Below are 23,119 nucleotides of genomic sequence, written 5' to 3'. Positions count from 1 at the left end.
TAAGATCCAAAACCCTTTACAGACAAAGTCCAAAACGTTAAATGTCAACGAAGAAGAAAGGATCCACTTAAAGCTTCACTCTGTCATTGAGATATGTTAAATGAAGGCAGAAATGTCACCACCATGTAATTTTATACTCTTGAGAGTCGACCATTACATTTAATTGGCCCAGAGATGTTTTTTAGACAGTGCTACACAGTCGATTTGGCATTCTTTTAGATTCAACAGATAGAGCATTAAAAGTTTTTATTCTGGCACTCACCATAATAGGTGTTTTATGTAGAATTTTCTTCTTGGCAGGTTTATGTTTTGTGCAGGATATAGAAATATAGAAATAAAACTCTAACTGTAATAATAAAAAAGAAAAATTAGCTAAATGTGAAATGCGGTATATACAGACAGGAAAGTTATAAAGGAAATTTTCAAACATTGTTTTTATCTCACCAAGTCATAAAAATATGCAATTTATCATTACATTTATAATTAAGAGATATAGCAGATGGAGAACCTTGGTAAGAACCTAACAAGATTTACAGTTAAAAAAGGGGTCTGAAATGGTAAACAGATGGCAACTATAATTTCTGCTCCATGTCCTGGTATAACACCTTGAAACTCCAACCCGTGCAGACCCGAGAAATGTACTACCCGACCCGAATATTATTTAAATGCTGAACGAACCCTATCAGCACATATTTCACAACAAATGGCTATTTACGTTTTTGTCTTAACTTCGTCCACATTTTGCACGAAGGAAGCCCAGACAGAAGAAGTGCCAGTGGGTTAACCTTTTTTCACGTCACCTGTGTTTGCTACTACAAGCTGTTGCGACCTAAGATGACGCAGCCTTTGAACGGAGTTGCAAGTTACAGTTTTTTTCCAATCGAATCAGGTATTACACAACAGTTCCACTCTAATTCCAACAGTTTAGAGAGAAACTGAACACTTGAATTCATTTTAGACTAAAATCTTAGTTAAAATGTATTCGGTTGCTTACGTAACCTCCCTGAGATACGGCAACGAGCTAGTACTGCTAAGCAGGACGCTATGGGGAAACTCTTTTTTCTCAGATGACTGAAGCGTTTTCCAATAACGCAGTGAACACTCAACACTTACAACATGACATAAAAACACAGTTTTCCACAGAACGGGGTGCTTGGGCGCTGAAAAGAGCTTGTTTGGATGGAGGTCCAGCAGCGGCGAAACTTTGTTTCTTCCTCACCTGAGTCTCAGGGCAGAGCTTGAGGCTTAGGATCCAGCGTGATCTTGGGCTGGGGTCCTTGGCGTTTAGAGTGAGAGAAGCGTTTTCCCAAGTGGCAGGTTTCCGCTTGTACCCTTCAGAGAGAGGCATTCGTGGCACATGATAATAATCTGATGGATAAATGAAGAAAAAGCAGAACACTTACCAGGAGTTGCAAAAATACATATTCCGATAATTATATAAAAAGTATATTCTTTATGTGAAATACACTATGTGCTGTATGCTGTAAAAAAGTATTGAACACGTCACCATTTTTCTCAGTAAATATATTTCTCAAGGTGCTGTTGAAATGAAATGTTCACCAGATGTCGGTAACAATACAAATAATCAATACATACAAAGAAAACAAAACAAATAAGTTCACAAATGAAGTTATGTATAATAAAATGGAATGAGACAGGGAAAAGTATTCAACACATGAAGAACAGGAGGTGCAAAAAGGCATGGAAAGCCAAGACACCAGCTGAACCAACCACAACAAGGTGCTCCTTGAAAGATTTATGACAGATGAGTAAAAATAATAATCAGAAGTGTGGTCAAAACAATAAGTAACATGTTCAACAGCGGAGGCAACTTGTGGTGAAGAATGGGATAAAATCACACCTCAGCAATGCATGCGACTAATATCTCCACACACAAGGCGTCTTAAAGCTGTCATTATTAAATACATTTCAGTAAGCGTGTTCAATACTTTTCCATGTGTCATACTATTTTATTACATAAAACTTAATTTGTTAACTTGTTTGTTTTGTTTTCTTTGTATGTATGGATTATTTGGGATGTTAATAACATCTGAGGAAAATTTCATGTCAACAGCACCTTGAGAAATATATTTACTGACGTGTTTAATATTTTTTTGCCCGCTGTATGTGGGGAAGGGCTTCACCACTGAAAGTCATAAATACATGAAAGTTGTTGAAATTGTGGCGCACAGAAACGGGCGCGGATGGCCATTTGGAGCTCTCGGTGTAGGCCGGAGCTCATGTGGACGAGTACTGCTCAATGTGTCTCATTCGGAACTCAAACAGACGGAGGGGACTTCCGATATTGAGGAAGGGGGTTTCCCGACCAGCGGAATGCAAGTCGCCTCGCACAAGCACCCGTCTCCCATACCGGAACGTTCACCAGTTTGTCATGGATGCGAGTTAGGCCACAACAATTGCACAACTGTGTTTTATTCGGGAAAGCTTTTAGAAAAGAATACAAGTGGACTTTTAGACTCTCTCGTGAAGGTAGTCTGTGTCAGGAAGGCCTGTGTCAGGACTTTTCCATCTCTTCAAATGTGGTTACTGTCATTTTAACAAGAACAAGGTTATTTTTGCATTTTGTTAACAATAAATACACATATTACATGTAGTGGTTTCTGTAAAACAGATGTGGCTTGAAAGTATGATTGGTGTAATGACCATAGACTGTATCAAACAGGTAATGACTAATATATTTTAAGATGTGGAATCGGATCACTGTCTCTCGTGCCCTGCCCACTCCCCCACTCTTCTTCTCGATGCGTTCATGCCCGTTGTAGTTGCATTTTTCAAAAGGACCTGTGAGGTAGACTGTAGCCGAAAAGGGGGGCTAGTTCATGACCCTTTAAACATGACCTAAAGATAGCTCTAAATTTCATACCAAGCCTGTGTGAGTCTTGGCTCCACCACATAATCCTTTAGATTCCATCTGCTGTTGGACCACCAAGAACATTGAGAACTTATATATATATAGGACTGAGAAAAACAAAAATACAGCCATTCAGCACTGATCAATAAAATATTGACTTAAACAAAATGTAATATTGACTTTGTTATATTGACACACACTCTTATGATATGCAGAATAACTTGCTAAGTGGGCTTTGAAAAAAAATACAAGCCCATCTGCACCCTACAGTATTCCTATTTTAGTGCCTATACTGTATAAGGACTGCACAGAAACGTGAATGTAAATATACATTATGCTATATATTCATTCATTTAGAAAGTGACCAACAAAGAGCTATACAACCCATCCTTGAACTCCAAACAGAAACACAGACTGCAGCGGTTACACCAGAATATTTGTGGATACATTATACTATAGGAGCTGTTAAGGTCAGGACGTATGCTATTCTATAGCCAAAAATGTATCCAACAGTACAGGTACCAGATCAGAGCAGACATGCAGAACCAATAAATTGTCTTAACAATATATTTCGACAACCTAACTTGGCATATATAAATGTACTATTAAATACCTTTGTGAGTTAGTGCTGGCTATTTGCAGGGGGTTAGCATGTTCACCTGATACATGAGGGACATTTTAATAAGTGTTTAACGGGGTATGACACATCCATCACAACAAACTGGTTTCCCAGTTTGGAATGGACCCAGATATTCAAGTACAAAGGTGAACATTTCTCGGAAATAAATGGAATAAGAAAGTAAAAGAGAGACAAAAAGCAGAGCTAGTGGTTCAGTTGCTCAAGGAGGAAATGAGAAAGAGAGGCCAGTTTTGTTTTTCAAATCCAGTCAAATTCTTGGCAGCCTATGGTGCTTCCTCAGCCAAAATGACATATAGCCATATGGACTGTGCATGCGCTGTATGCATATGAATGTCCACTTTACTGTGTCCTTGAAAGTCTTAAAGAAACTTTTCACTTAAAAACGCTTCATCACACACAGAAACCGATTGCCCCATCACAGCGTCACAATAGTTATTTTTTAGAACTATTGAACGGGACAATGTAACAGAAAGATTGTTATACAGGATAATGTAGCAGGGTTAGGAATATCTTTTAATATCAAGCTGAATGTTTAACATTTGATTTCTGTTATTAGATCTTGGCAGTTGAGCAATGAGGATTTTTAAACTTGCATTTCTAAAAACATTGTATAAATAAATAAAAACGTATATATAAAAATATATATTCATCCAGTTAACAACTTTGACAAATGAATCACTCCTGTTGACCCATTGACTACTGAGGCGTTTGGCATATTCAGTATTTTTTGCACCCAATTTCTAAGAGCACCATTTGATTCAGAACTATCTCTAGATGGGAGATGTAGCCTATATAACACATTTGAGATGCTAAAGTGTGACATGCAGGTGATAATGTGTGTCAGGGTAGCGATAGATGGGTGGAATTCAAGGAAGAAAGGTGTAGCGTGTTGTGACACAACAGGCATCCCTCAAGCCTTTTTGTAATCTGTGTGATGTCTTCATTGTAGCGTGTTAATAAAAGAGCTGGACATTCCGTATTATACTGTGGTATATCTACAACATGAATTAAAAATGAAATACCAAATAGAAAAATACAGTCTTCTCAGCAAGCTGTGTTAATGTATTATGATGGATTTATAGCATGCGTTACTAAGCGATGGCTATGTAACAGATTTTTATTTTGAGAAAAAATGACTATTAAGTTACTGATATAAGACTGATGTAAGATGTTGGTCATTTCGCACACACGGTCCACTTTTCTTGTTAATAAACAGAATTTATTTATTTAGAAGTTTAGACGGACGGTCCTTGTTCTTGCTTTTGTTCAAAGTTTGTTGGTAACATCTAAATGAAATAAATCCTAAGGTGGATTGAGCGGGCACGACTGCCAAAAATGTAAGCACTGAAGCTCAGCCATTAGGGGATAACCCAGTTCAGCCTTTCTATAATTAGTCCATGGCCGGGTGGTTACCATGGTAACAGCAGAGAATGTGACCTTGCAAAATAAAACCATATAACTTACTAAGCGGGAATGGAAAAATAACACACATCAGATACAAGGGATGTACATTTATCAGTTTCCCCTTTTTCACTCCTAATAACACCTGAGGGCAAGAGTTCAGATAGGATGATATCATGTGCATGCGCACCACCATGTGTTGAAACAGTGTCACAGCTGGTTTAAAGATACAGTCTGCCCATAGGTGCCGTGTAGTAAATATGAGAGGATGAATCAAGTTTTAGAGGCTCAAACACTGTAAATATTAATAAAGAATTTGGGATTTCAATTTCTTGTTTTGTCTTTAACAGGTATAATATCGTGTAGTTCGGCCCAGAGTCTTGTGGCCATGTCCAGTGGCGGCTGACTGATCCTGACCCTGTGTATGCTGATCAGGCCAAGGCTGGTCTGCCTCAGTCTCATGTGATTGGACGCTGGATGGAATTGAAGTGAATGGAACACAAAGAGCAGGACCTTAACCTGCCAGAGGGAGATGAGACACGGTGAGTTATTCTGCGTGCTTGTCTCCAAAGAGCTATGTCAGAAATTATAGCTCTTAGTGGCTATTTCAGTTATTAACCCACCCCCCCCCCCCCAAAAAAAACGGTCATGCCATAATAAACCTGTATGACTTTCTTTTGTTTGTCTAACGCAAAAGAAGATGTTTTGAGAAATTGATAGTGGTTTGGTGTCCATACAATGGAAGTTGTTTTCCCCCATTCAAATATACAGTATAAGACCTCTACTTGTATGCTTGTTGCATAGATATGCAACATATACAGCCACTTTTTTCATTTAATCAACATTTCAAGATGTATTTTGGCAATTGTATTGTCAAGTGTATGTTGAATTTCAACAAAATCATACCTCATGAGTGAAATAAAATCATACAACAGCAATGTGGAAGACTGACAGCATGACAAGAAACATGGAAACTGTGGTTAAAAATCTAGGTTTTCACAAAACTCTTTTTGCACTTTTTCTACATACATGTACAAATATTACTGTTGTATTGCTTAAAATGAATATAAACTTGTTTTCTTTGCAATATTTGAGATCTGAAAAAAACGATTGTAATGTAATTGTAATTAGAAGTGCCTGCTGATTGGTTTAGGCGTGTGAAGTGTTCTAGTGACAACTGTCAACAGCAGACATTGGATTAGATGAGGAGGATGAATAGAGAGTGAGATTAGAGTGCGAGAGAGAGAAAGCTGTAGAGATACAGAAGCCAGATGGGGCCACGGTAGAGCAAGGGACAATTCAGGACACTGAATTATGATGACAGTCAGTGGATTGTCTGTAAGCAGCGTGTGTGTGTGTAGCAAACAAGCACGTGTCTCTCTGTGTGCTGCCTCATGGTCGCTCGCTCCCTCCCTCCCAAATTACTGCGTGCACACAAACTCACGCAGTTTCAGGCCCCTATGGGTCAATTCTGGTATTATACGGAGCTAGAGAAGCTTCAGACGTTTATCCGCCATTTAATTACAAATTTGTAATTTGATTAGCAGCAAGTGCAGATGAGTGAACATTTAAAAGCTTTGCTGAAGCGTTTATTCACTGTGGGCACGCGCACACGCATCTTAATGCGTGTTCTGCTCAGTAGCATGTGCTGGGAGGAAGTGCAACTATGACGTAGGCCTACTCCTGTGGACTTCGCTTTGATGTGTCATCACTGCACGTGTTTCTTCAACCACGTGTTTCGAGGGTAGAATGTGACATTTTGGGGCATGAAGAAATGTAGCAAAGTTGTTTACAATCGGGGTGATTTAAAAATAATTTTGATGTTTGAATGATTTGATCACATTATTCTTTTTGAACTGATATGCAAGACTAGGGATTGTTTTATTTGTTTTATATTATTGTTTTATTTATTTACTATATATATTTATTTACTATATATATAGATTGAGTTTATGATAAACTCTAGATGAGTTTATCATTGGCAGAATATATTTTTATATAAAGAATATTATAAAATTATATTAATATATTATTATATGTATTTATTATAGCGACCCGTCAAATGGGCAAATTCATAAAAATTGATATCTGCACTGTGTGTATTGATTTAAAGGATTGAAATGATGATTTATGCATGGATGTCTTAATATTCTACAACCTCTGAACATTAAAGCTGAGCTTTAAATGCCACATCTGTCTGCACCGTAGCAGGCGATTTTGACAGATGAGTCCATATGTCCCCAAAGCAGATGGCATAGGGTCCTTTGCTTCATCCTGTAAGATTGTGTTGGCGGAAAACAGAGAACGAAGAGGAAGATGAGAGCTGTGGGTTAGGGATGAAGGAGGGGTGGAGCTCACAGAACACCCGTGACACATGGCCCTCTAATGCACAGGAGCAGTGGCTGAGGGAGGGATGTGATAAAAGTGTGTGTGAGGGAGAGAGCGAGGGGATGGGTGGGAGAAGTTGCATCCTACCACAGTCCCTGTAACTGCAGATAGATTGCTTACAGCTTGGCAGGAGGAGAGACGGCAATCATGCACATTTTACAACCCCATTATGTCAACAGGTTTGAACATCTCTTATTTTTCTGGCCATCGTCTGTGTCAGTGTGTGTTCGGTCATATCTGTTAATGTATAAGCAGAATGTCGATAGGACTTTGGGATGTAGAATACTGTGATCTCCAGGAGATCTTCAGCGGTTTGATGTTTTGTCTTTGAAGTGCAAATCCCCAAGATGTGTTTTGAGATGTCAATTTGTTGATTTGCAAAATGATGCATTTGTCATTTATTCAAGTTATTCATGCTTGTCATTATGTTGTGGTCTTTTAGCTCGGGAGATTGTTTTTCTGACATCACATCACTTTTAAGTGTATTATTATTATTATTATGAGTGTTTATAAGGTTATACGGGTGTTGTGTGGCAGTGTTTATGGCTCATTGCATCACTTGAACTGGACTGTACACAAGTTCGAGGGGGTGTGTCATTGTTTAGCTTGCCATAAATTGCCAGGCGTGATGTTTGCCTTTGTTGTCCAGCCTACATGCCGGGATACATTACATGATCTGTGATTTGATCTACTGCTGTTCTTTAGGTTTCACAAGGTGATGCAACTCTGTTTAGAGCAACTTAATGGCAGTCAGCTAAGGGGAATTTCTTTTTCCAAACAGTGCCACCACATGGTGAAATATATATATAATCTTTTATTGAAAAGCATACAGAAAGTCTTAGAATGATTATGCCACTCACTACCAATGAGCAAAAAAGGGTTCATGGCTGTACATATAGACAAATATAGCCTGTTCATTTTGAAAAACAATGTCTGATCAGTTATGAAAATTATAAATCATAATCACGATTACTTTTACCAATATTGAGATCAATGATTATTATATCATTGACTTTGTATTTATTAAAATATTTATTAAATAAATCAATAATTCACAAACTTGTATTCAAACACTTCAACTTCAATTAAAAATATGTGTAAAAAATGGATACACATTGATATACATTTATAGATTATAAATAAAATTCAGTTACATTCAAATAAATTATATACAAAATTATATCAAATATAACTCTTTAACGCACATTTAACATTTTGGTATTAATAATAATAACTAAATTCAACTGATTAAACACACTACAGCCTCACAGAGAGTTAAGGATTTAAGGATTTATAACACAATGAAATGAGACAATCCATACTAAACGCAATGTGACGCAATAATCGCTTTACCTTGATAATTATGATTTCATAATATATTGTTTAATATAATTAAACAAACCAATATGAAAAAAACTAAACAAAAATAAATTATGAGTTATGGCACAGCTCTATTATGAAAAGAATGATTGCATTGTTAATAGGAGAGCTTGACCATTTACAGTTGATATAATCTAAACTATGTTCTTAAACAATTGACACGGATGTCGTGCAAATTCAGCATTCTATATTTTAGATTGGTACAATTATCTTGTAAAATCTTTTTTTTTAATTAAACTGTATCTCTTCTGGCTATTGTCTTTCTCCAGGTGGCCAAATGGATTGAAGAGAAAAAGAAAGAACAGTCAATGCTCTATCAAGAGCCAGTCTGGTAAGTGTATCCAGCGGCACGTCTCTCAGAAATGTCATGAGTATCATTGCCAAAAAACTGCTTTCTACATTTCTTTGTTCTGTTGAACACAAAAGAAGAAATTTAAGAATTTAGTAAAACAAACCGTTCTGGGGCAACTTTGACAACCATTTTAATGGTAGTCAGTGGTGCCCCAGAAATCTCTGTTGCTAACATTCTTCCAAATAACTTTCTCCGTGTTATTCAGAACAAATAAATGTATACTCAAATGCTGTGGAAGAAATCAAACATTCAGTTTCAGAAATTAATTTCCCCACCCTCCTGTTGCTTTGACTTTTCCCCCATGGAACACAAGTGTAGTTATTTATATGTCAAAACCGCTCTTTTCATATAATAAAAGTGCATGATGATCACGCAGTTTTCTGGGTTTATTAAAGAAAACGGTTCAGGATTTGAACACAGTTCTCCTTTCATGCTAAAAGAAAACTACCACTAGACTGAAACATCTTGCACTTATGAAAGGGGAAAGTTATTACAAGCGTGTTTTCCTGGGTCATGTCTTATCAAGCCTGGTGCACAAAGAGTGCCAGAACTTCTGCTGGTTCTCCCCCAAGACTAAAATGAAAAATAAATGCATAAAGCTCAAGTCTTGTGATGTTAAGAATCACAATAAGGCTTTTTCTGCAGCTGGCTGATTCTCATAATATGATACAGGAAATGTTGTTCTGTCTTTTCATTTAATTATGCATGTTACTGGGTGCAGAGCTGCTTTCTCACACCGTCTCTTCACTGGACACGGGGCGATGGGACAAAAGACAATAAAACACATTAGAACCCATTCTAATTTTACATTTTGTCCACACTGGATGACAATCCCATTAGAACAAGCGGCGTGTTTTGTCGCACCGCGTCCAGGGTATACACGGTGTCAGGCTTGTAGAGGAGATCCAGTGTGTGTGTGTATGTGTTGTGCTGTAACAGCCCGTTTTCCTCCTCCTCTAGTGAAGAACATCTCTGTTCCAGGGTATGTTCCCAGCTATCTGGACAAGGATGAGCCATGTGTGGTGTGTGGGGACAAAGCCACCGGCTACCATTACCGCTGCATCACATGTGAGGGCTGCAAGGTGAGATTCTTAACCCTGAAGTCTCCCTGTAGCACTCAGTCTTGTTTTATTACTGCATTGGATTGTAAGTAGCATCAGTTAAATAAACTCTGTGATGAATGTTATAAAAACTAAAACCTACGAGGAAAAATATTATTCTGTTTCTTGCTCCAAATTTACATTTTCAAAATAAAATCCCTAAGCAGATGACATCAACATTGTTTCACACAAGGTTGTTGGAAGGTCTGTTCGAGTACACATTTTTAACAAATACCATTTTTCCCCAGGGTTTCTTCAGGAGAACCATACAGAAAAATCTTCACCCATCGTATTCCTGTAAGTATGATGGCTGCTGCATCATCGACAAAATCACCCGCAACCAGTGCCAGCTGTGTCGCTTTAAGAAGTGCATCTCGGTGGGCATGGCCATGGACTGTAAGTGTTCAAACACACACACATTCTCACATTTGTGACCCAGACTTTGAATACAGTCCTTTCTTGTGATTTACTGTTACATAAACAAACTCATCCTACGTAATGTAAAGAACATTCTGTGAAAATATCATTTTGATATCTTTAATAGGACAGTCATGTCAGAACTTAAAGGGATAGTTCACCCAAAAAAGAAAATTCTGTCTTAATTTTCTCTCCCTCAGATTGTTCCAAACCTGTATACATTTTCTGGTTCTTCTAAACACAAAGGGAGATATTTGGAAGAATGTCAGTAACCAAACAAATCTCATCCACCATTTTCATCCTTCGTGTCTAGCAGAACAAAGAAATGTATACAGGTTTGGAACAACGTCGGGGTGAGTAAATGACAATCCCACTAGAATTGTAGTTAAAATCTAACTGTGGATCGTCATTATCTTTGATTTTGAGACTGGATTTTACAGACTGGGTCACATTTATGATGACCATTAATGTAAATAATTTCAAAGCTTAGTATTGTCTTAAAGGAACAGTTCACCCAAAAACAAACTTTGAACAAAATCAAGCTCTCATATTGTTAAAATAATGAGAGTTCATGACCCAAATTGTATGTATAGTAAAAATTATTAAATGTCACGTTTTGGAGCTCAACATGGACATTAACATTTATCATTGTACTGTATGAAAAGAGCTGCGTGACCTTTCTTTAAGTTCCTCTTTCAACAGCGTACAGGTTTCGAATTGCATGAAGACGAGTAAAACATTTTTTTATATTTGGGTGAACTTTATCTTTAAGTCTTTAGACAGTGTTTACCAAACATTAAATCAGCATGGTGGTGAGATTTCTATCTCAGTTAACATAAAAACTGTGTAAAACCCTATAAAGAGTCTATTTCTCTGAAAATGTGTCCCTTGTCTTGCGTATCATTTAGTCTCTTTAGTACTGAAATATTAAATGAATGAGTAAGTGAATCATGTCCCTGGCAGTGGTGCTGGATAATTCAAAACGTGTGGCCAAGAGGCGTCTGATTGAGGAGAACCGGGAGCGGAGGAAGAAAGAGGAGATCGTGAAGACTCTGCACAATCGACCTGAGCCTACGGTCTCAGAGTGGGAACTGATCCGCATGGTGACGGATGCTCATCGCCACACCAATGCCCAGGGCCCGCACTGGAAACAAAAACGCAAGTTTCTGGTAAGAGGCCTGCTTGTGTTTTTCACCCACTTTATTGTACAGATGGTTGGATTATCTCTCAGCACAGAGTTAGATCTCCAAGAGTATCTGGTTTTCATCTGATTCTTTCCCCTTCATCCCTTTTGGCTTGGCAACAATTGTCATACTGGCCTGCTTTGTATAATTCCTTCATCGAGGCAATTGTGTTTGAATGTCACTGGTCAAAACACGAGTTGCTAAGCAACCAGATGATGTATCAGATAGAGTGTTGATGATGCTGAGAGCTTTGATAAAGCCGACAAGGAATGTTGCTTTAAATGACAGCATGTGTACACGCAGCTGTCTTTTTAAACTGTCATCCGTTGGTGTCACTGTTGAATGATGTTACATTCGAAAAATAAGGTGAATAGATTATTGTATTGGTAGATGGATGGATATATTAACATCATTTTCTAGACAGGATTTATTTATTGGATTTTCAGAACAATTAGAGAAAAAATGAACGGTCCAGAATGTCATTTTGTGCAGGATCTATTGACAGAAATAAAATATAATTAAAATAAGTATGTTTTTAGAGGTGTATAAATTAAGGGTCATCTTTTTATTATCTCAGAATGAGCTATTTCTACTTAAATACACCGTGGGTCCCCCTCGCATTCGTCATGTTGTTCCTACAGTAGCTCTAAACAGAACCCTCTACAGAGCCTGTTTTGTAAATACATTATCCTTTTAAGCAAAGAAGAGAAAACATGATGACATCTTAGTCCTGTGTCAGCCACCATAGTGCTTCAGATGGGAGGGGCGAGTGGTGGAGTGAGTTATTGGTTGCAATTCACAATCTCACCACTGGATACTGCTAAATTTCATACAGTAGGCCTTTAACATACAGACATCAACATCAAAGGGAAAATTTATTTACATTATGTAATGTAAGGTAATTCTTTATGTTGTACGTATCGTGGGACTTTGTTTAGAAAACAAAAAGGTTTCCTCTACAAATCAAATGGAATGCAAAAAATTTGTAACTGAGAATGTAGATTGAACTTTATAATTCCAAGGCGACGATTTGATTTATGATTGATATATGTTTGCTTTTCAGCCTGAAGACATTGGACAGTCTCCAGCCCCCACAACAGAGAACGACAAAGTTGACCTGGAGGCCTTTAGTGAGTTTACCAAGATCATCACCCCTGCTATCACGAGAGTTGTGGACTTTGCCAAAAAACTGCCCATGTTCTCTGAGGTAATGACTGTCAAATTACTACATTTATATTAAAGCGGCTGAAACCATGACATCTCAGTTTCAGGTTACTTTTAGTTAATTCACATCAACAAGTACATCAACACGTGTGCACTCCTGTGGATCACTGTGAGTGTGTCCTTCACTCTTTCATCTTTTCTTGTTTGTTAGCACATATGAGTAATGGCTTAATAAAAACATCGCTGTGATTAAGGACCGTTCCTCCTCTTTTTACTGATGTAGTTGTTATTTTTTACTCTAATGTCACTGTAACTGTTCCCGCGATCACATAATCATCACGAACATTCACTCGCTGTCTTGTTACTTTCAATCTTCCCTCCTCCCTCCAGCAGAGGAGAGATTTTAATCTCAGAATACCCCGAATCTCATGATGTCTGTAAAGCCAGATCTATAAATGTCAAAAGCATCAGATGATCTGCGAAAGCACAACAATCCATTGTATTTGCCTTTGTGTCTTATTGACTTGTTGGTGTGCAGCTGCCTTGTGAAGACCAGATCATCCTGCTAAAAGGCTGCTGTATGGAGATCATGTCGCTGCGCGCCGCCGTGCGGTATGACCCAGAGAGCGAGACCCTAACCCTAAGTGGAGAGATGGCGGTCAGTCGAGAGCAGCTGAAGAATGGGGGGTTAGGTGTGGTGTCTGACGCCATCTTTGATTTGGGCAAGAGCCTGTCGCAGTTCAACCTGGACGACTCCGAGGTAGCGCTGCTGCAGGTGGTTTTGCTCATGAGCTCAGGTGAGAGGAAGGGGAGAAGCATACAGACATATGCGGGTGTCTATAAGCTGTTAAACTGGAACAGTTCCTCCACAAATGAGTGTTAATTCAATATTTACTTAGTCACTCTAATGTCATTCAAAACCTGTAAATGATCAAATAAAATAAATATATATAATGTAAAACAAAACAAAATAATAGAAAACAAAATAATAATAAAAAATGAATATTTAATTATTTCTGGGCACAGATCGTTCAGGACTGACGTGTGTGGAGAAGATCGAGAAGTGCCAGGAGAGATTCCTGTTGGCGTTCGAGCACTACATCAACTATCGCAAGCACAACATCTCCCACTTCTGGCCCAAGCTGCTGATGAAAGTCACAAACCTGCGGATGATCGGAGCCTGTCACGCCAGTCGCTTCCTGCACATGAAGGTGGAATGTCCGACAGAACTCTTCCCCCCACTCTTCCTGGAGGTCTTTGAAGATCAGGAGGTGTGATCAAGAGCCACAGGGGGTGGGGAGCATGCAACGGAGCAAACCATGAATGGTGAATTTGTTTGTGCAAAGCATAACAGAAGCACTTGTTTTACCACATATGCCCGATTTGGGACATGTATTTTTTGCACCGTTTGCTTTGTCCTGGACACTTCAACTTTGACCCCTCTCGCAGTCAGAAAAAAGCTAGCATGCATCAACCTACCTCTCATACAACATACCTCCCAACTTCTGAAGGAGTTTATTTTAAAAGCCTGACAAGGAGACCATATAGGTTCCTCACAGAATCTCACTAGATATTTCATAATCTGTAGAAACGCTACAGTAGCTTTTTCCAAGCCATCAGAACATCATGATTGGGAATAGCTTTCATCTAAAACTAATCCTCAAACCACCATAGTATTTTGGCATTCACGTTCCTCTTTGCAGCATTGAAATATCTCCTTTGTAAACATAACTACCTGTGTCGCTCACATGCATTCTGTACATACATTAATATGTTGTGTGGACTTGTCTGGGTTTGAACCGTCTCATACCTCATAAACACCAGCATACAGACAAACATGTAGCAACATGTACATATGTGACCCAGGACAACAAAACATAATGGGTCCATTTTTTAAACTTAGATCACCTGAAAGCTTAATAATAAATCTCTATGATGTATAGGTGTTAGGATAGGATAATATCTGCCGGAGATACAACGTTTAAAAATCTTAGGGTCCAAAATAATAATGAGAAAATTGCATTTTAAGTTGTTAATCAGAGACCACCCACTCACAAAAAAATAAGTTTTTATATATTTGGGGTAGGAAATTTACAAAATATCTCCATGGAATATGATCTTAACTTAATATCCTTATGATTTTTGGCATAAAAGAAAATTCTCCAATACAATGTATCTTTGGCCTTTACTTTGGCCGTGCTACTTAAGACTGGTATTATTATCCAGGGTCACATATATGTATGCATACTTGTGAGTCTACCCACATGCCTGTCATCATACAATGCTGTGTATACAGTTCTCTCTTACCTTCATTGAAAACCAGTGTGCTTGTTACTTAAGCTGAAAATGTTGTGACCTCATCTTTTATAGTCTGTTTTTGCTTTCCGCTGTAAACAGAGCTGTCCTGAGGTGTCCCGAGTGAGGTTGAAATATTACCCTTGAAAATCTATTCGTCAAAAAAACTTTGAACAATATCTGAATTCATGGTGGTTAAATATCCAAAGATGATAAGGAATTTGACAGATGACAATGATAGCGGAAGGGTTCCTATTCACATTCACTTTAAGAGTTAGAGGAATGTATCGGTGTAGCACAGGGTACAATGAGGCTAACACGCAAAAATATAAATAATTATGTGCTGATTCAGTCATCTTTGCCGATTTACAACCACAAGTATTTTAGTATAACGGTCAGGAATTACATGCTGCAGTCTGTAACTTTTTTGGTTAAAAATAAACAAAAACTACGCGTTTTAAATTATTTTCTAATCCCGATTCACAACAGCAAGATTACAATGATGACTTCAGCCCACTTAGATTTGTGCGTAAAGTAACCTGTAAATGAATGTTTCAAACATAGATGGCGATAGATAGGAGAAAGTTCTGCGAAAGAAAGAAAGTCATACAACTTAGAGAGAGTGAATAAATTTGTTTTTGGGTGAACTACCACTTTAAGAATGGTATTTCATGTATTATATTGAACATTCAATGTCTGTGTATTCATGTTTAACAAATGAATCGCAGTGTAGTCCCAGTTTACACATCATTCATAACAAAAAAAATTTCTTTTGTTTACAGAAAACAATTTATTTACAGTAGGTGCATTCTGCCTTGTTGTACCCTCCGTGTTCATTGTTTTAGAAAGTGGACAGCTTATAGTTTGAAAGAATGTGATATGAATCTAACATACCTCTCCATGTCTTTAAACAGACTCTACCTCACCCCTCACATGACACTCACATGACATACACATTTCTGCTTAAATGTACATTTACACTACAATGTCACACACATGTACAATATGTCCAGCTTGCCACCTCTCTTTACTCCTCTTTTACTTTATGATGTGGGACCAAGTGTCAGCCTTGCTCCCTGTTTTTTGAGGACAATGATAACGTGCCAGACCCCTTTTACATATGCCGTAACTGAACAGATTTTGCATTGAGGAAGCTCTGGACATGTACCACAGGATGCCCTGGAACCACATTTCTACAGTCCCCTTGCCTCCGAATCTGATCTATTAATGCGCAATCCCACCTATCAGTCCACCTCCCTCCTAAGAGACTCAAAGCCATACATGAAAAACTTGACTCCTGCCCAGCAGAGAACACAGCCAGACCCCAAAACAACTACTCAGTTTCTCTGGTTCAAATGCATAGCAGCCTTTTTTGACCGATACTGTGTCAGTCTGGTTGTAAAACAATCAGGATTATGACTCAATGTGATGTGGCTTCTACTAAATCTACTGAGAGTGACACAAAGCGGCACGAGGACAAACTCACTGTGACTAGCCAATCAGGCTTGGAGCTCCCATGAGACCCCAAGCCCTACACCTGACTCAGGCACATCCAATCCACCAGCACTGCCCACAGTCTCCACTGCACCAGCAAAGGTCAATGTACCTGCCCACAGATCCTGTTACTATAACGGGGAATCAGGAAGCCATCTAATCTGGATTTATAAACTTGGTTTACAGCACTTACATTAAAAGAGGATTCGCTCCTTCACATTGAGCTAAATCCCTATGTTGATTGGAACTTTGACTCCAAAGGGGTCAAATCAATACTTCTGTACTTCTAAAAATGTGTTTAATTTCAATAAATGCTTATTTATTGAAATTTAGCGGCAAACCCGCTAAAGAAAAGCGTGATAGGATCCATTTAACGGATGTAAAATGTTGTCAATTAAACAGCCCGCTGAAACACTTATAAACTCTGTGTAATAAACTCTAGTTGCCTCTGGATCGTGTCCACAATCTGGGATGTACAGCAGTAAATCATATCTGAGGTCCAAAGTTTGTGTAAATGTGAGAAAGAACTGCCATTCCATTATGAAAGCTATCCTGTCCTATCTTCTGATATGGAATGTAGAAAATAAAAGGACAGCACATTTTCTATGCGAGAAACATTGCTTTAACGTCTTGCTGTCATGCATCATGCGTTTTGATGCAGTGTGAACATTCTGCTGTAGCTAGATGTAAAACCCGGACTGTGAATTTTGAATGAATGGATTGTAATAGCAGAGGAGCCATTGTTCAAACAGATCCTGAACAAAGTTCATTTCATACACTGTGCATTTTTGTAATTGTGTTTCAATATAAACTGTATTTGTGGGTTTGTAAATGCTAGGTGTGGACAGTCGATGTGCTTCTCTTTGTTTTCAGTTCGCTTTCACGCATCTGAGTAGTATTTATATGGTGTCTGTCTCTTATGCTCCTGCAGTGATCAGTAGATTTCAGTGGATCAAGAACAAAAACTTAAGTGTGGCTCTAAATGAAAAGCTCTCACTTATGTCTGCGCGTCAATGTTGAAAAGCTCTCACTTATGTCTGCGCGTCAATGTTAAACATAAATCTGCAGTTCTCACTCTTCCAGTATCTTTAGCCAATTTACAGAATGCCATGATGTGAAGTTGCCTTCAGTGGTTAGATTGAAATGAAATTAAAATTAGCTAAACCAACACGATTAATACCTCAATCCAGACTCCATCTCCGGAGCACACCCTTGTATACAGTTTTAGGATTTAGCCCATAACAGGACCTCACATACTAAGGCGTGGTTCCCTCATGACTTTCTTTTGTGAGACATGCAATGAGAATGTAAGCAGAATGACAGGCTGCTTCTCTAATATTCTTACTTTCATGTCTTCTTGAATAGAATGAGGGAGAGTGAATGATGACAGGTTGGTTTTGGGGGGGGGTTCTGCTGAGGTGTGATTGCATTGGCTGAAACCATTTCTATCATCACCACAGGCTTGTAAAGACAATCAGGTCAACCCTAGACTGGGAAACTAGTTCAGTGCAATGTTTAACAAGTTACATGTACATTATTTTAATAATTGTTGCATACACAGAAAAAAACAACAAAAAATCTTGTTGAGATGCCCTCTTTCCTAGGGTTTTGTAGTGCATCATCTAGTGATGCAAAATTGCTGTTAAATAATTTCTGTAGCACTGTACCCTGCTATATTATCAAACCAACTTGTGAAAGACCTTTGTTACCGTGAATTTCCTTTGCCTAGGTTATATGAATAAATGGATTGTTTATTTTATGGGGGATTGACATGATCAGCACATTTTTAAACTTTGTACCTAATGGCCTTCATTTGTCGCTTGGTAAAACAGATATTTGCTTTCAGCAGTTACGTTTCGCGTCACCAATTTGACTATTAAGATCCTTCTTTTCACATGCTGTGTGGTTAAATGTTCTTCTTTTGCTCAACCTATGAACCTATCAATCAACCTATGTATATCCAAAGTCAAAGGAAGCAGGAAAGAATGTGGGAATGGTTTCAGAGTAACTCAGGTATGTGTGCTACTTTTCACTTCAGTAAATGTTTAATAAATGTCTGTTGTTAAGACCTCTTGTCTTTAATTGAATATTTATTTAAATAATGAAAACAAAGTTCAACAAAATGATGTCTGTATTTAAAAGAAGAGACTGCTTCCCAAAACGCATAAATATATATTTTTGATCATCATTAGAGGTCAGGAAAAGCAGAGTTATTTATTCCAAACTCAGAAACAATAAAACATTGGTAAATGTCCTTTTTACAGATTTGATATATAACAGATTTTAAAAATAAATCATGTCGAGTCATTTCAAAGCTACTTACCAGACCAGACGTTAAGCTCACAGAGCTGAAGTAGAAATCCCTCATTCGGTCCAATTTCATGTATTTCTCTTACTGTGGCCACAGCATCATGTACAGTCATCCTGTGATGTATCATGAGATATGCAATGACCAGTGTAGCCCCTTTGACAGTGCACATAAACCTTACCTGTAAAAACAAAAGAAACAGTGTGTTATTGCCTTACACAAAACACCGCATATTGGATTGGGGTTCATTCTGATATATTCAAATTGTAGGTTTTTAAATTCCAAGTAAATATATTTATGCAGTATATCAGAAGTGTGTGACTGAAAAGGACTTAAAAGTTGTATCGTTGCATTACTATACATCATTTATAATGTTATTTAGGGAGAGAATCTATCAATAATATTCAATATTTATTATATTAATAAATTTACAAAAAGCCTAAGCTGCAAACCTTCTCACCTTCTACTAACAAAGCCCTTTTAATGAAACCAGAAGCCTCTTCGAAATATGTTGGCCCATATTGATAGGATAGCATCTTGCAGTTCATGGAGATTTGTGGGATGCACATCCAGGACACGAAGCTCCCGTTCCACCACATCCCAAAGATGCTCTATTGGGTTGAGATCTGGTGACTGTGGGGGCCATTTTAGTACAGTGAACTCATTGTCATGTTCAAGAAACCAATTTGAAATGATTCGAGCTTTGTGACATGGTGAATTATCCTGCTGGAAGTAGCCATCAGAGGATGAATACATGGTGGTCAAAATGGGATGGACATGGTCAGAAACAATGCTCAGGTAGGCCGTGGCATTTAAACGATGCCCAATTGGCACTTAGGGGCCTAAAGTGTGACAAGAAAACATTCCTCACACCATTACACCACCACCACCAGCCTGCACAGTGGTAACAAGGCATGATGGATCCATGTTCTCATTCTGTTTACGTTAAATTCTGACTCTACCATCTGAATATCTCAACAGAACAGACATTTTTCCAGTCTTCAACTGTCCAATTTTGGTGAGCTTGTGCAAATTGTAGCCTCTTTTTCCTATTTGTAGTGGAGATGAGTGGTACCCGGTGGGGTCTTCTGCTGTTGTAGCCCATCCGCCTCAAGATTGTGCGTGTTGTGGCTTCACAAATGCTTTGCTGCATACCTCGGTTGTAATGTTCTATTAGCTTGAATCAGTCTGCCCATTCTCCTCTGACCTCTAGCATCAATGAGGCATTTTTGCCCACAGGACTGCCGCATACTGGATGTTTTTCCTGTTTCACACCATTCTTTGTGAACCCTAGAAATGGTTGTGCGTGAAAATCCCAGTAACTGAGCAGATTGTGAAATACTCAGACTGGCCCGTCTGGCACCAACAACCATGCCACGCTCAAAATTGCTTAAATCAGCTTTCTTTCCCATTCTGACATTCAGTTTGGAGTTCAGGTTGTCTCAACCAGGACCACACCCCTAAATGCATTGAAGCAACTGCCATGTGATTGGTTGATTAGATAATTGCATTGAGAAATTGAACAGGTGTTCCTAATAATCCTTTATTGAGTGTATATCATCTACAAGATATACAATAAGAACACTAAACCTTTGACATAACAGAGACAATCTTAATTGATAACAAAAAAGAATAATATCAGAAAAAATCTAACTATTTCTCAAACATTTTTTCTTCATTTTTCAACCTGTTGTTTAGCTCACAAAGCTGACGTAGAAATCCATTGTTTGGTCCAATTTCACGTTTTTCTCTGACTGCGGCCACAGCATTATGTACAGTCATCCTGTGATTCAGCATCAGATATGCTATGACCAGAGCAGCTGAACGACTGTAACCTTTCTGACAGTGAACATACACTTTATCTGTAAAAACGAAATAAACACTGACCATGTTAACATCTAACGAGTATCTATCACATGTTCAGTTATCATTCTGAGTTATCGGAATAGTGCTTTTAATAGTCATATGGATATATGATTAAAAACAAATTTTACTGTAGCCCTTCCTACCTTTTATTGACAAAGCCATTTTAATGAAATCAGAAGCCTCTTTGAAATATCTGCTGAGGTCAAAATGGTCCGTGTCAAATGCTGGTACTCCATGATAGATGATTCCTGATCCAGAATAAAACTCTGCACTAGTGTTCACGTGCATGTCTGACTCGCCTTCCGCTGCATTCAGGATGTGTGTCACTCCCAGCCGCTTCAGACGGGTCACATTTCTGACGACAGACCTGTCAGGACGCAGATTTAATAAAAAACAAACATAAAAAACACATACTGCATGCACACTTTTGTGACCCCAGCTTAACTTCCGGTACACATTCACAAACGATAGAGTGCCTGTAGATTATTTATGATAAAACCGAGACGTTACTTTGCTAAACTTGCCTCTCCGAAATTTTTTATTTAGACTGCGATAAACTCAACTGCTAAATGTCAATGTACCATACGGTTTGTTTAAAAGCATCAAAGCAAAATGACCCATTCAACAAATTGTTTATGTACCGTAATAAAATGAACATTCAACAAATTGTTTATTTAATACAATGATTATACAGAAAAATAGAAATGGAAATTAATATTAACATAAATTAAATTAAATATAAAAAGTTACATTATTATACACTAGCCAACCACAAACCGGGAGTTCGGGGTCAGTTGTTTTGGCTAGAAGGGATACAGCTACCTCCACTGGGAATGCGCACTTCAATATCGCATGATTTTTGTCATGCTGACCACAGTTAATTACTATTATTTTATAACTGTAAGGTTAGGTTTAGGCTTGGGTTGGTGTAGGCATTCGCTAATATAATTTATTGTAATTTTATGGCAAGATTTTGCATCTGTTCCGGCCATAGCTGTATCCCATCTAGCCACAATCGGGGTCAGTTTTTAACTGGCTATGCTTTGTAGTAGCCTATTCTTATATATATATATATATATCCCACATCCCATACTGTCCCATTGAATGTGGCCCTGCGTTCCAAGTACTATGTGTCCTAATAGTATTCAAAAGTAGAATTAGTATGTCCCAAATCGTAGTATCTTGAAAATAGTATTCCAAAGATTCCCGGATGGGAATTCGAAGTGCAGAATGATGACGGCTGATATTACCCACAACTCACTACGAGTAGGGGGGGGGGGTTAAATTAACAAGTGTGGGTATACACTATACATTACATACGAAATAATGAATGAATAAATACCTGCTGTATTTTGATGTGTGTGACAGTTATTGGCCACAATGTTGTCTAGGCAAAAAGAGCCACTTCCGCTTCCTGTTAGTATGTCCCAAGTGGAATCTATTTAGCCATGCACAAAAAAGTACATACTATTCCAACACAAACAAACAGCACCTACTATTAGGACTAGTATAAGTAGGCGAATTGGTAAGGAGGGTGTGACGTCAAGAGACCATAAGATGGCGTCCTGCGCACGAGGTAAAAATAGGCTGTTTATTTAAGAACTGCTCTTGGTTATTTGCAACGAGATACGTTTATACTTGCTCTTGTTTTGTTTTTACTTTGTAGAAAACGGGAAACTATTTAATCGTGAATGTGTACTGCAATTATGATTTAACTTACTGGTCCCCAAGGATTATTCCGGGGTAGACTTCATTAAAGTTTTTAGAAGGCATGTGGAAGTCTCCATTTTCGTCTGTCAATAGATCGTTGAGTTGTTGAACTGACACTTCGTAGTCTGTCATGTCCGAAATCAACATCATTTCTCTTGTGAGCAGGGGTTGGTTTTTCCAGGCGACGCGTGACGAGATTTGCATGCTTTGTTTAAATCAGTCCCATCGTCAATGGTCGTCTATATTGTGTCTTGTTTAAAACTATAACAATGCTATTCGCAGCTGTCTTTAGGCCTGGAGTGCACACACTACTGTCAAAGTGAAGTTACAGCTCGCGTGTTGTATTATTGAGACACTAGGTGGCGTCAGACAACCTTGAAACGCTTACAATGACTTCCCTAGAACGGCATAAATAACTGTAAATATATTTAAATGTCTGTTTAGAAGATAAATCACGATTAATTATACACACCACATTAATTATAATATAAATAAAGTCAATCATGTCGCAATTCCCCCCAGTCATCAGGTGTTAAATTCCTAAATCC

At 38.2% G+C, this 23,119-nt stretch overlaps 3 protein-coding genes across 6 annotated transcripts in view; 2 read left to right on the top strand and 1 right to left on the bottom strand.

Moving 5' to 3' along the window:
- Positions 1-18,548, top strand: part of thraa (thyroid hormone receptor alpha a) — a 32,044-nt gene extending 13,496 nt beyond the window's left edge. The window contains exons 2-9 of one of the 2 annotated variants that reach the window (XM_079457093.1): positions 5,264-5,455; positions 8,951-9,012; positions 9,994-10,115; positions 10,382-10,529; positions 11,514-11,719; positions 12,798-12,941; positions 13,437-13,695; positions 13,925-17,516. In XM_079457093.1, the coding sequence (XP_079313219.1) occupies positions 5,406-5,455; positions 8,951-9,012; positions 9,994-10,115; positions 10,382-10,529; positions 11,514-11,719; positions 12,798-12,941; positions 13,437-13,695; positions 13,925-14,175 (1,242 nt within the window). In that variant the 5' untranslated portion in view covers positions 5,264-5,405 and the 3' untranslated portion in view covers positions 14,176-17,516. Of the gene's footprint in view, positions 1-5,263; positions 5,456-7,304; positions 7,481-8,950; positions 9,013-9,993; positions 10,116-10,381; positions 10,530-11,513; positions 11,720-12,797; positions 12,942-13,436; positions 13,696-13,924 lie in introns of those variants that run through there. The other variant, XM_079457094.1, reaches the window with a different exon arrangement.
- The window catches only part of tac4 (tachykinin precursor 4), a 30,323-nt gene continuing 25,686 nt past the window's right edge, over positions 18,483-23,119 (top strand). The window contains exon 1 of one of the 3 annotated variants that reach the window (XM_079457097.1): positions 18,483-18,700. The gene's annotated coding sequence lies outside the window, so the exon portion shown is untranslated. The remainder of the gene's footprint in view (positions 18,701-23,119) is intronic. The other 2 variants (XM_079457098.1, XM_079457099.1) reach the window with 2 other exon arrangements.
- On the bottom strand, positions 20,521-22,911 carry dusp3b (dual specificity phosphatase 3b). The gene is made up of 3 exons (XM_079457096.1): positions 22,582-22,911; positions 21,005-21,228; positions 20,521-20,857 (listed from the first exon to the last, which is right to left on the bottom strand). Exons 1-3 carry the CDS (start codon positions 22,773-22,775, stop codon positions 20,649-20,651), a joined length of 627 nt encoding a protein of 208 aa, XP_079313222.1. The 5' UTR covers positions 22,776-22,911; the 3' UTR covers positions 20,521-20,648.

The sequence above is a fragment of the Barbatula barbatula genome (assembly GCF_947034865.1).
Source record: "Barbatula barbatula genome assembly, chromosome: 5".
In the NCBI taxonomy this organism is placed as follows: domain Eukaryota; kingdom Metazoa; phylum Chordata; class Actinopteri; order Cypriniformes; family Nemacheilidae; genus Barbatula; species Barbatula barbatula.
This window is presented reverse-complemented; position numbering and strand designations above follow the sequence as displayed.

What these genes read in the sequence shown, in the direction of transcription:
- dusp3b (XM_079457096.1), bottom strand. Translation starts at nt 22,775, where the DNA reads ATGCAAATCTCGTCACGCGTCGCCTGGAAAAACCAACCCCTGCTCACA. An exon ending in GGAATAATCCTTGGGGACCA is followed by an intron (nt 21,229 to 22,581) that starts GTAAGTTAAATC and finishes GCGTCCTGACAG; the next exon opens with GTCTGTCGTCAGAAATGTGA. An exon ending in AATGGCTTTGTCAATAAAAG is followed by an intron (nt 20,858 to 21,004) that starts GTAGGAAGGGCT and finishes TCGTTTTTACAG; the next exon opens with ATAAAGTGTATGTTCACTGT.